This window comes from Aspergillus clavatus, genomic scaffold, assembly GCF_000002715.2.
Source record: "Aspergillus clavatus NRRL 1 1099423829802 genomic scaffold, whole genome shotgun sequence".
NCBI classification, from domain to species: domain Eukaryota; kingdom Fungi; phylum Ascomycota; class Eurotiomycetes; order Eurotiales; family Aspergillaceae; genus Aspergillus; species Aspergillus clavatus.
This window is the reverse complement of record NW_001517097.1, coordinates 1,661,795-1,674,580: the sequence shown is the minus strand read 5'-3', so window position 1 is coordinate 1,674,580 and position 12,786 is coordinate 1,661,795. Positions and strand designations below refer to the sequence as shown.

The 12,786-nt window shown below is 51.1% G+C and overlaps 5 protein-coding genes across 5 annotated transcripts; 1 reads left to right on the top strand and 4 right to left on the bottom strand.

Annotated features, from left to right (window-relative positions):
• Positions 1-549: 549 nt before the first annotated feature.
• ACLA_039060 (putative DNA ligase I) lies at positions 550-3,054 on the bottom strand (the record flags this gene model as incomplete). The annotated part of the gene is made up of 1 exon (XM_001271116.1): positions 550-3,054. One exon carries the CDS (start codon positions 3,052-3,054, stop codon positions 550-552), a length of 2,505 nt encoding a protein of 834 aa, XP_001271117.1.
• Positions 3,055-3,276: 222 nt separating this feature from the next.
• ACLA_039050 (RINT-1 family protein) lies at positions 3,277-5,995 on the top strand (the record flags this gene model as incomplete). The annotated part of the gene is made up of 5 exons (XM_001271115.1): positions 3,277-3,426; positions 3,504-3,751; positions 3,817-4,122; positions 4,172-4,316; positions 4,367-5,995. The coding sequence occupies 5 exons, from the start codon at positions 3,277-3,279 to the stop codon at positions 5,993-5,995; spliced, it is 2,478 nt and encodes an 825-aa protein (XP_001271116.1).
• Positions 5,996-6,170: 175 nt separating this feature from the next.
• ACLA_039040 (pyridoxal phosphate-dependent decarboxylase family protein) lies at positions 6,171-8,011 on the bottom strand (the record flags this gene model as incomplete). Its single annotated transcript, XM_001271114.1, has 2 exons — positions 6,171-7,841; positions 7,967-8,011. The coding sequence occupies 2 exons, from the start codon at positions 8,009-8,011 to the stop codon at positions 6,171-6,173; spliced, it is 1,716 nt and encodes a 571-aa protein (XP_001271115.1).
• Positions 8,012-8,619: 608 nt separating this feature from the next.
• nop9 (RNA-binding RNA processing protein NOP9) lies at positions 8,620-10,698 on the bottom strand (the record flags this gene model as incomplete). The annotated part of the gene is made up of 1 exon (XM_001271113.1): positions 8,620-10,698. One exon carries the CDS (start codon positions 10,696-10,698, stop codon positions 8,620-8,622), a length of 2,079 nt encoding a protein of 692 aa, XP_001271114.1.
• A 267-nt stretch (positions 10,699-10,965) lies between these two features.
• On the bottom strand, positions 10,966-12,705 carry ACLA_039020 (putative mitochondrial protein Fmp25; the record flags this gene model as incomplete). Its single annotated transcript, XM_001271112.1, has 1 exon — positions 10,966-12,705. One exon carries the CDS (start codon positions 12,703-12,705, stop codon positions 10,966-10,968), a length of 1,740 nt encoding a protein of 579 aa, XP_001271113.1.
• Positions 12,706-12,786: the final 81 nt, after the last annotated feature.

The window sequence follows — 12,786 nt, the reverse complement described above, 5'->3', positions numbered from 1 at the left end:
GACCATTGAATGTCAACATCCATCAATTCAAATCATTCTATGAAGTATCCACTCCGTAATACAGACCACCATATCTACAGTCATCACATACTAAAATGGATAAGAAGATGACGCAAACAACCAACAAGATCACGAAGGTTAAAGAGAGGGGAAAAATGTACAGAGTTTAAATAAAAATATTTTTTTAAAAAAAAAAGAAAAGAAAAAAACGGACGCGACGCGTGCTTTCCCCGCTTGGACGCGTTGATTTCGCGCTGGCCCTAAGCTGTATATGGTTAGACTGTTGCCAAGGTCCTGATTTCCGGGTCTAAACTAACCTGTTTGGGTTAGGTTCAACTATCTATTTAGATGATGATTGCTTCGGCTTGTTTGGGTTATTAGTGTGGTCACTGGCCTGAGGCATGGATTTGATACGGAGTACTCGATGTAGGATGGGCAGGCGGGTTGATGTTAGGATAGTATGGGTAAGTATATTCTTATCTGGTTTATATTTGGATAAGATTGCTTGGAAGACCTACGTTTTTGACAGTCGTCGTAGATACTTGGCTTTCACTCTTCCTGCCAGCCCAATCTCTCGGCCTTGTCGGGTTGCTGCTGCTCCTCCTCAATTTTCCGCTCTGCCTGTTTCCTCCACAGCAGAGCGAGGTAGTCTGACGTGGTCGCCTCGTCGATCGACTTATCGTCGCGGACCTTGAGGAACCGCGGGAACCGCAAACTCAGGCCGCGCTCGTCGCTGACCAGCCCGAGGGCCGCCGTGTACGTTGGGCTGAGCGTGATATCCGCAAACGCCATCTCCCAGACCTCCTGCGGCTCAAACCACACGTCCGGCTCGCCGTGGTACTCGACGTACGCGGGGCGCGAGATGACGTTCGGCGTGCCCTCGGCGTATTTGTCCTTGTTGGCCTGGTAGAATTTGTCCGTGAAGCCGGACATGCACTTCGTGACCGCTTCGAGGCTGCCGGATTCTGGGTTGCGGACGGCCATGAGGATCGGAGACCACCACTTGGCCTTGCGGCCTTGGCCGTGCCACCCAGCCACGGGGATTAGGTCCAGCGTCTCTGAGGAGGTGCTGTAGTCTTTCTTGACTTTGAGCCAGGACTCGAGCCGTTTGTCGGGCTCGTAGGTTGACAAGAGGGCTTTTCGCCGGGCGCCCTTGGAGGGTTTTTCGGGTGGTGCTTCTCCTGCCGCGTTTGCTATGCCATCGGTCATCGTGGAATCGCCTTGCGGTTGCTTGATGTTGGCTTTCGGCACGTTGTCGAGCACTTTGACCATGATCCCTTCGCACTTGGCGTCGAGGGCGCCCTTGAAGAATTCCAGAACGGTCTCGGAATCGGCCGATGTAGCGTCCAAGCTCTTGACCCAGGTAAACTGGTTGGGGATCTCGACAAACAAGCTGCGGAGCAGTTCCCTGCGTTCGCGGAAAGGCCGATCCAGCAACGGCTCGCCGTTCAGATACATCAAGTCGAACGCAAAAAGACAGACATTGATCCTGATGCCGCCGATATCCACATTCTTCTTTGCTCGATTGGTCAGGACTTGGAACGTTTGGAGTTCACCGGTTTCATTATCCACCGCAACGACCTCCCCTTCTAGAATGAAGCTCGACACGCTTTCCCCTCGGATTTGCGGGACAAGGGACACAAGATCCGGGTATTTCTCCGTCATGTTCTCCAGGTGGCGAGAGAATATTGATACCTTCCCCTTGTCGTCACAATGGACCTGCGCTCGCTGTCCGTCATACTTGTATTCACAGCTAAAACCCCGTCCTTGAAGCTTCGTAAGCATCTCCGACAAATCTCGTGTGATACTGCCCAGCATCGGTCTGAGCGGAATATGTAGCTGTAGTCCGCAGCGGAGAAGGAGTTCGTCGCTAACTCCGATCTCGAGAAGACATGTGACCAAATCATTGTAATTTGGATGTCGTGCATATGAGGCCTTCACAATCTCCTCTGCATTGTTGTAGACTTCGGTGAGCTCTTCCTTCTTCAGACGTGCCAAATTCTGCTGGGATCGGACTGGAAACTCCGCTCCCTCCGGTTTTGAGTATAGAAAGGCTCGCGCAAGCGCAATCAGCATAGTAGTTTTCACAGCCCCGATGCGTAGGTTTTGAACGAGCGTCCTCACAATATACCGGCTTTCCTCTGCACCCCGTGTGTCTTGTAGTAACTTCTCCACGATTCTTTGTTTCGATTCCTGGCTTCCACTGCCTTTACTCGTGGCAATCTTCCTCAAAGATTGATAGACACCCTTGATGGTCAATGGTTTCGGCTTCATTAATGTAAAGCTCTGCCTTTTCTTTGCCTCGAATGCCACATCGCCGGCATCCCCATACCGATCATATAGCGTTTTGAGACCCTGCGGATTCAGCCCATAGACCTTCTTCAAAGCCTTTGATATAGAAGAGCCACCCAAGCCAAGCTCGACTTCCTTATAAGGCGGAGAAATAGAGTTCGTAGCCAACCAGACGGCGGGTAAAACACTTGTCGGATCGCCTTCGATGAGCACGCGAAGGAGGTTGACAAGCGTATCAACAATCTTGATCCGGCTTGTAGTTGAATTCGCCAATACGAATGCTCGGGTCAACAGGGCGTATGAGGCGTTCCCCCCCTCGGCAACCCAATGGACCGTTAGCTCTGCTGCGCATTTGGTTGAGTCAAACGTCAACGGACTCTGGTCGAACAGTATCGCAGAGCAGATAGTGTCTTCTGTGCCAACAGAAGATTGTAGTGATAACGTATGCGTCTTCGGCACTTTTCTTGGTGGCTCCAGACCATTATCAGTCGAGCTTGAAGCTGGTAGGCTAGGCTCATTGTTAGGAATGCCTATCCCCCCAGCTGGCGCATCCTCTTTATCAAACTCAGCTTGAAGCTTGCGCGCAAGAGCTTCATCAGAAAGTCCATCTTCCACTACAGTTTCGGGAGCAGAATCAATACTCTGCAGCGTCTTTTCAGCTTGTTTGCTGGCTTGGCCCTGGAAGAATGACGCTATGCTCCGAAAAGGCTGGGGATTCGATTGCGGAACCTCTCTTTTGCGCTTTTTAGCCGGGCTGGACATTTTAGGTCTAGAAGAACAAGAGTGTGCTTAATTACAGATTATGCTGAGCTCAAATAGACTCACATGGTGTCTGGGTTGGAAGGATGAAGAGCATTGTGTCATCGGAAGCTTGACAGATCCTAAGGCGGAGTTGGTGTTCATGATCGATCGCAACACCTGGCGATAGACTAAATGACGATGAGCATCCCCCACACTCCCCGACTTGCAAGCCAAACGCCAACCATGGCGAAACCTACATTTCCCCTGTCGTCGCATGAGAAAACGAGGGTCGAGGATTATCTCAATGATAAAATACAAGTATCTGCCGACTTCGAAAGCCTTGATTCGCTGTTGACCAGTTTACGCGCTCAGCATGAGCTCCAACGGAAGCAGGTATGCTCATGGTCAAGCACGTAGTGCTCTTCCGATAATTTATTCTTATATGGTCGACCACTTACCTCTGTATACAGCTGGCAGAAGCACAACAAGCACTGTTGAACGCCACCAAAGCCTCCAACGACCATGCCGAAGCCACACGACAACGAGCCGAAGCCTTTGGGGAGCAACAAGAGGATATCGATAAGCGATTGAAAGCGGTTACGGGATCGGATGCGAGCGATGTGGCAGCAAAACGGTTCGAAGTGAGCATGGACAAACTTCGCAGACTGGAGATATCGAGGGGCTATGTGAACCTGCTGAGGGAAGCTGAAGAATTGAGGTATCTGCGACCCAGAATACTCCTTCGATTGCGCCACGATCGCTGAGACAGGCAATAAAAAACAGCAAGGAGGCTTTGGGCCACATACAGTCATCGCCTCGCCTGGCAATAGAACCCTACACGCGGCTGAGAAACGTTGTTCAGTCGTTGCAGGATGCCCAACCAGCAGCCGAAGGAGCGGCCTCTCATCTGGTGGACTACGTGGGGAAGCTGGCCACTGGGTTGAGAGAGCAAATGAAAGATAACTTCACTAAACGGCTCCAAGCGACGTTAGAACAAATGAAGTGGCCCTCCAAAGATTTTCATCTGCCGGATGAGTTGAAGGCACAATGGGCTGAGAACGTTGAGTTGCTGCTTGATCTGCAGACACCGTATGTACCCTCTCTTGATCGCCTCTTTCTTTACTAATCTTTCTTCCAGTGAGCTTAAGGGTCGTGATATCACTCTAAAGCGGCATGCTGTTGAACCGCAAATTCTGTTACCACTGGAAGTGATGGTCCACCCGCTAGAGCTTCGCTTCAAGTACCATTTCAGCGGTGACAAGCCAACAAATAGACTTGACAAGGTAATGCGCGCCCTCTCCACATCAAAGAGATGGACTGACTTTACAAACAGCCTGAGTACTTTCTCAGTCATGTCGTGGACTTGGTCAACAAGTTTGGTGGCTTCTTCGCTTCTTCATTACAACCAATCTTTGACCAAAAGGCTCAGGACGTGGGTCCCAATCTGGAGTGGAATTTCTACAATGCCTCTCACGCTTTTATCACTGCACTTCTGCCAATGCTAAGGCATAAGCTGGCTACATTCCTTCCTAGCATTTCCGCACAACCACAACTGCTCAGCCATCTTGTACATGAGCTGATGAACTTTGATAATGAGATCCGGGAGGCATGGAATTATCTTCCTGATCCTTATTCCATGGAAAATTGGAATGGAATGACGTGGGAAGTGCTCACCAAGGAAGGCTGGTTCGATCGCTGGCTCCAGGTTGAAAAGGAGTTCGCATTGGCTCGCTATGAAGAGATCATAGAGGCACCAGACAGTGGCCATATTGACTATGAAGGTTTCGAACTCTCCGCGTCTAAACCGACTAAAGCAGCTATCCGCGTAAACGATTTGCTTGAAACGATTACGGAACGATATCAGCCTTTGTCGTCATTTAGCCAGAAGCTGCGTTTCCTCATTGATATCCAGATTACGATCTTTGATCAGTTTCATGAGCGCTTGCATTCTGCACTCGAGGCCTATCTCGCAATGACCTCGACTATTGGCCGTACAGTACAGGGTGCTGACGGACAGGCTAGTGTGGAAGGCGTGGCGGGATTGGAACGGCTGTGCAGGATTTTTGGTAGTGCTGAGTACCTCGAAAAGAAGATGGAAGACTGGAGCAATGATGTGTTCTTCGTGGAACTGTGGTCTGAGCTGCAAGAACGAGTGAAACAGAACAAGGACAGCGGGGAGAATGTGGCAGGTCAGATGTCCCTGGCAGACGTCGCCTCGCGCACCTCGCAGGCGGTTGCTAGGGGCACCAGCTCCGCAGAACAAGGCACAACATCAGATGGCGCCCTTTTCGATGAAACAGCTTCCGCATATCGCCGCCTTAGATTGCGTTCAGAGACCATTCTGACCTCGAACTTGACCTCGAGTACCCAGACAGCTCTCAAGCCCTATGCTCGCACGTCCACTTGGGCTACCGTCTCGACCACCGCCGCCTCTGCGGGATCTTCGCTTCCACCATCCGCCGACCTTGCACCCACTTTGCGAACCTTGTCCACCAGCATTTCGTTCCTCTCGCGTGCACTGGGTATCGCCCCTTTGCGCCGCATCATTCGCCAGGTCCTTCTCTCCATTCAAACCAACCTGTGGAGTAACGTCCTCATGCGGCACCAGTTCTCAGCCGCGGGGGCATCTCAGTTCATTAGCGATATTGATCATCTCTGCAACGTCGTCGATGTTGCATTAGGACCCGCTGGCCAATCTGGTGGCTCTATCAGAGCCATGAAGAAACTCAGTGACGGTCTTCTCCTATTGGGCTTGAACGCTGCTACTCCGAGGGATGGTGCATCGCCATCGGAGGGCACCGATGCTGAGAAAGACAAACAGACTGGGCTCTGGGAGGTAGAAAAGAGGCTCTTCACGGACAATGAAAGTGCGCGCGAAGTCCTTGCTGAGCTGGATATCGAAACCTTGACTGAGGCAGAGGCCAGATCTGTGCTCGAGAGGCGAGTGGAAATTGGTTCTTGAGTAGTAGGGATTAAGAAGACAGATATTGCTCCAGTATATTATTTCCAAATCTCTAACGCATACGACAATTCTAATACCAATTGATCACGAGCAAATCTATAGAATTTTTTCTAATCTCCTATCTCTTTACATACGTGGTAACGTTACACTACGCCATGGATAACAAGTAGTCCCATCAAGGATGGTGAACAACCGGCCCATGGCCCCTCTCGCCAGGCCGCCGCTTGATCTTAGGTGCCGAAGACGCAGCCTCGGCCTTGAGTTTCTCAACAATAGCCGGGCCCACCTCCTCGATGGCACGCACGAGACCTTCGACCGTTTCACGCGTCGTCTGGACATTGACCACGCAGCGGAAGAACTTGCCGTTCCCGACAGCATTATCATCGCCGCTCGGAGGCGCAAAGTCAACCATGAAGCCCCTTTGCACTAAAGCGTGGGTCACTTGTTCCGTGACTTTGCTATTGGCCTTTGCACGCTCGGTCTCGTTTGACACAATGCCACGGGGATGGACGAGCTGTCCACCTGGAGCGTAGTAGAAGCATACCTGCAGACAGGGCGGCGGGTTCTCGCTGACCAGAATGAAGTTGGAATTTTTTGATACGATCGTGGCCAGGTGCGCGGCGAGATCGCAGGCCGTATCGATCTGCTGCTCATAGCCCTCCGTGCCGTAGTAAGTCCAGCCCAGGAAGAGCTTGAACGAATCCGCGCGTCGTCCGCACTGCAAAGTAAGGTCTGCCAGATCCCAGACCTCCGGGGAATCAACGCCAAGCTCGTTCTCCGCAGAAATAGAATCACTATCTGGCTGTGATTCGGTGTCTTCGTTGTGGAACAGGTAGCCCGCCGGGAGGGTGTTGGCTCGGTGGAATTGGCGGAGGTCTGCCGCCAGGAGGAAGGAGCATGTCACTGGGACGCCGAGCATTTTGTGGGGATTGATGGCGATGCTGTTTGCTTTTTCTGCACCGGCGAGCTTGTGCTTCTGGCGTTTGGAGAAAACGAATGAGCCACCCCATGAACCGTCCACGTGGAACCAGAGGTTGTATTTCTTGCAGATGGCGGCGATCTCGTCAAACGGGTCAAAGGAGCCCATTACCGTCGTGCCCGCAGTCCCGTTGACATAAAATGGAGTCCTCTTCTCCTGGAGCGCTTTCTCAACCAGTTTCTCTAGCTCCGCCGGAATCATGCGTCCTTGCTTGTCCACAGGGACCGGCCACACTGAGCTACTTCCTAAACCCAGCATTTGCGCCGCCTTCTCGATACTGTAGTGACCGTGATCACTAGTAAACAGCACAAATTTGTAATCGCCGTTGCCATTTTTCTTCGTATCCGGGTATAAATTGTTACGCGCAATCACAATCGACGTAGTGTTCGACGCTGAACCCCCTTGTACTGAGATTCCACCAGCCCGTGGTCCCGTCAGACCAAATAACGCAGCCAGTTGCTGTCCTGTGTACTTTTCGATCACGGTCAAAGCCGGTGAGACTTGGTACACATGCACATTCGTATTGAGAGCGGCCAAGATGAGCTCGGATGCTACACCGGGAGCGTTCGTTGACGCATATAATTTGTCAAGGAAGCCTTGATGCCATGTGTTGACGGAGTATTTCAGGACTTTGCGAAGAACCTCGATCAGGCCGTCTTGTCTGGCGCCCTTTTCCGGCAATGATAATTGCAAAATGTCCCGAAGCTCTTCCGGTTTCTTGTAGTCAACTAGAGATGTTCCGCTCTTGCTGTGTCCGTTCACGCCGTTTGTCCCATCGTCGCCGTTCTGCAGTTGCGCATGACCAAGAGTAATGTCATCCGCGGATTGAATGAAAGGTATGAGGAGATCTTCGACTGCGCCGAGAAGCTGTTATAAATCAGTTGGATTAGTGACATGCTGAAAGGAAGTATAACGTAGAAAAACTTGGCGAAGTGTTCGAAAGCCTCTAAAGGAACCATCAAATGCTCAAAGAAAATAGGCTATTGACTCACACTCCGCACTTCTTCCGCGCGACTCTGTGGTGACGTGACCGACATCTATGATGCTATTTTGAGGAGATTCTTCAGGAGGAAAATTCTATGCGTGGAACTATATGCGATAATCTCAGAAAATATTGAATCAATGGAGAATGAATATGGGTCTGCCGGCCAGTTCCTCTAGCAGAACGTTGAAGCTTGACTGAGCCATTTCCGGAACGGTTGGTGGATCCGCAGTGATGGCGACAAAGCCTGATTGTCTAACATCATGGACCGAGGCTGTTGTTGGTCTTCAGATCATGAAATATTCTGATCTTTGCAGCAGACGCCGAGACAGGTCAGACGATGAAAGGCTTTGCCCTTTCGACGGAGGATGGGAAGAGAAATGCTTCATGGTGAGGTTTGCCCCGCAGGCGCTGGAGGGGCAGAAAAGAAGGAAGGACTTATCTATGGCTTCGGGAGGGACGAAACCAACTAATTAAAAGAGAATTGCTTTTATTGGCATTAGAGGAAGAGAGCTCACTCATGTTATGGCAAGCCCTGCGTGAAGGAAACAATATTCTAACAGGATCGCTGAAGATATCGACGAGATGAATGACAAGTCACATGCACAAATGCTGTATCACCACAATTCCTACACACATAAAACACCACAGATAAGATTTTATCTATATCTTTGCAGCCACTGGCGCCTTGCTCTCTTCTGCAGCCTTTGCTGCAAACTTTGCACGGGCCAAGTCAATCCGGGATTTAGGCCGCTCACCCTGGCCTTCATTGTTACTGTCAATACCCTTGGCTTTCGCCTTCCATTCTCCTCGGCGTCTCTTGTAAAGATCCATTGACCAGTTTCTCCACACTGCTCGGCCGACAAAAGAGTCCCGAAGAGTTAATTCGTCCTGGAGCAGCTCCTGTGCCATCCTTTCCTTGATGAAGACTAGATCCTGAGTTGCTGGCCATAACGCATCCACGACATGCGATCCACTGTTGTCAAGAGCAAGTTCTGTGAGATGACCGGTGAAACGGGTCGTGAACTGTCGACGAAACTGCGAAGTTGAAGTTGAGACGGTGAGTGCCTGCTGAATGACACGGGAGGCAGTGGGGTCTTTAGCTATCCTGAGGAGCGAATCCGAACTTTGAGCTAGCAGGCTCGAGTAAACAAGGCCGCTCAAGGCACCAGGGGCCGTGAGCATTGTCTGTGCGAGGAGAGAGCTATGTAACTTCTCTGCAGCGGCTGTCTGATTACCACCCGACTGCTTCTGCTTCTCCTCCGACTCTTCTTCACTGGGCACAGGATCAAGCTTGAGTATCTGTTCCAGTCTCCGCACCGGATCCTTGTCGTATGCAGCCTCCAAAGCCTGCGCAAGCGATGAGGTATCCACCCCGCGCACGAGGCAGCGTTCAATTAGGACTTTAGGAACAACCAGCCGGGATCGCTCCAAAAGACCCGGAATCTCGGGAGTGATAGATTCCTTGGCATTTTGTAGATCGTCCTTTCCCAGTCTCTCGAGCGTCCGGAGAACCACATACCCAGCGGTCGTATTCCGCGCAAGCGAGCCGATGCGATCGCGAATGACGTTCTTGTAGAGACCCTTGAAAAGCTTACCAGGCATGGACCGGATGATGGTCTCAAGAAGACGAGAACCTACTGGGTCGTAGAGCAGACCTCTAACGAAAGTGGCACCTTCCGAGTTCTCATCGAACTCATCATCTGGAATCAGCCTCCTGATGATCGAATTGGGATCTTTGGCGCTGGACTTGCCGAAGTGCGACAGTTCTAAATAGACCAGCACTTGCAGAACCGGATTTCCAACAGGGTGGGTTGCCAGGGCTCTCAGATAGGTATTGTCGAGTCCAGAGACCATGTCCCTCATGATCTTCTTCAATGTAGCTTCAAAAGATTCTGGAATCGGCTGCCTCTCTGCGACGGGTTTCTCTTCCTTTGCGTCGGAAGTCACGATTCCCAACCTCTCCTTCTTGCGACTCGCGACGACCGAATCAGTTGATGAAAGATCAACCGGCTCCCCAGCAAGCACGAGTAGCAAGACTCTAATCGTATGCGATGCGAACCGCTCCGTCAATAGGTATCCCCAGTTCCCTTCTAGCTCCTCAACGACTTTCATGAACATTTCGGCCAATGACAATTCGGGCTCCGGCTCGTCATCCTCCCCCTCTTCCATGTTATGTTCCTTCGCTTTGGGAGTCTTCTGTGTCACTCCGGGCGCCGCATTCATAAATAATGTCTCGCAACAATGACTCGCAAACCGATGTTGTACAAGATGGAGGAAGTTCCCGATAAATTTGTTGAATAGTCTCCGGATCTGGCGCATGTCGGATAGCGAAATCAACTTCTCCATCAACCGCGAGCATGACTGACTGCAAGCAACCTTCAACTCTTTGCCATTCGCCTCCCGGTAGACACTGTCGATGAATATCCTCCGCTCCTCCGCATCCTGAAACTGATTCGATTCCAGCACCTCGTTGGCTCTTGAAAAGTATTCTTGTTCTTCGCTATCCAGAAGACCATAGAAGGGCATGTCGCTAGGAGGCCCATCTTCTCTATTCTCCTCGAAGGGAATATAATCCGCCCCTTCTGTGATTTCGTTGTTGGGGTCGACTTCAGCCTCCGTCGCAGGTTTCAGTCTCTTCGCCGTTAGATCTTCAGGATCTTCATCGCGTTTCCGTTTGGCCGCGTCCTTCTTGGACTTATCTTCTGCCCGGCGACCTCGCTTTTGCTTCTCGCGAGGCATGGCGAAGGTGAATAATGGATTGACTTTAGAAATGTGCAGTTGGTACTACTATCGAAGTTTTGTCTTCTTTTCTGTTCAGGAAATTTTACGATAAGGTGTTGGTCCGTGCGTCTTTTGATTATCGCGGAATTGTTTGCCTTGTTTGCATTCCCATATACAAATCTATACCCGGAATTAATGGAAGTATTGTACATTAGTGTAGCTTTTGTGCTTGTAGGCTTTGGAATTTTAAAATACATCGATTGAAGAGGACGATCACAAATGTACTCATACAGTTGAGTAGATACCAGAAATATGCCGGCCACACTCGATGCGCTGCTCCATGCTCACAGTGCGGCTACCCACTTTGGCCTTGTGGCGAGGCATGATTTGAAGCCGTGCCTCTTGCTTGTCATCCTTTGCACCCGGCTCCGGAGGTGCGTTGATATGTGTCGGCCTGGACATGTTGCTTCTCTTGCCTGTGCCAAGCTGAAAATTCTCGTTTCCACCCCAGAACAATGCATCATAGCCCCAGTCGTCACGCTTTTCCAGGGAACTTGTGGCGGATGCCTCAACGTGGGCTGTGTTGTCTAGGACTGCCGAGGCGTGCGTCGTGCCGACTGAAATCTCGCGTAAGCGAATAGGGGAGAGTGCCTTGGTACGTTCGTTGTACTCGAACAAACCACTCAAAGTCTTCACCTTGGTGGGCACGTCCTGCAGATGGGTCCACCTGCCGTTTCCAAGAGCACCCCAGATGCCTCTTCCACAAGTCCAGGTGTCAGCTGTGATTCGACCCAAATCACGTACAGCAAAACGGTCCTCGCCGGGACCCAGGATCCGCTGAGCATCTACGGTGAAGAAGCTATTGGCGCCGCCTGCTGCAATCGTAGTCACTTTGGGCAGCCATATATTGCCGGGATATAGGGTCTTCAGCGGAACAGGGGTTGGGGTGTCATTAAATGGAGAAGCAGGGTCGAATTCAGAGCCCAGTTGTCCAAAAGAGTTGTCACCAAACGCGTAAACGGTACCGTCCTTGCTGAGAGCCAGAGAATGGTAATCACCGGTGGCAATCTGAGTGATCTTAGAGTTGCCCAGCGCTTTTACCTCATGACAGGCATCAACCGAGCCTTGAGGTCGGGTCGACCAAGTCAATCCTGGTACACCCAGTTGACCAAACGAGGGGTAACTCTCGGTCGAAGAAGCGACAGAGAAAACTCGACCAGAGCTGGTAAGGAGAAGAGCATGTTGTAGTCCACCGCTAATTGCAGTGACCTTTTCACCAAGCTTTAAGGCGGGTTCGAGCAATCGGTAGCTTACACCAGCGGCGAAGGATTGGAAAGGTAGCCAAGAACTTTCCTTGGGCTTCCGACCAGATTCTTGATCATTTTTTGCGATAGGCAGAGAGTACACACTCCCGTTTGATGCCAATGCGAGTATGCGATCATTCGACATGCACACTGAGGTTAAGTCCTTGCCAATCAAAGTCCTAGTAGGTTTGAAATCGGTGTCCGAGTATCCTTTGCCCCATTGCACTAGATCACCCTTCTCGGTGATTGCCGCACCGGACTTCTCTCCAAGTTTAAGGTCTCGAAGCACCTCACCGTCGAAATAAGCAAAGCTTCGAGGGGCCTTGATCACTGTCTCTTTTGAATTGGGATCAACGACGCGATAAGCGTTTGTGCCCCATAGAAAGACACCGGGGCTTTTCAAACTTCTCCTTTCATGCACATATTGCGAGTCCAAGTCCCCAGGGATCTTTGTGGTCTTGGTCTTCGCTTCAATGGCACTTTCAAGATCCCCTCCGGCCGTTACATACGTATAGGCCAGAAAGGCGGCGGTGGCCGTACCACCCAAGCCTAGTGCGTTGCGGAGCCAGCTTGAAGAAGAACTGGATGGTCCTGACGCCTCGTTATTGCTACTAGCATAAGATCTTCTCCATGGTCTCACGACTAATCGGCTGGTCCTAGGAAGACGAGACGAAAGTGTGACGAAGTTCGCCACGGGCTGCCGCAGCCTGTTCATCGACATGGTGTTCCAAAAGCTATCAATAAGAACTCAGCATAGCCAAGTCCGGACCCTGCGAAGTTTGACTTCTTATTTGAAGCTGGA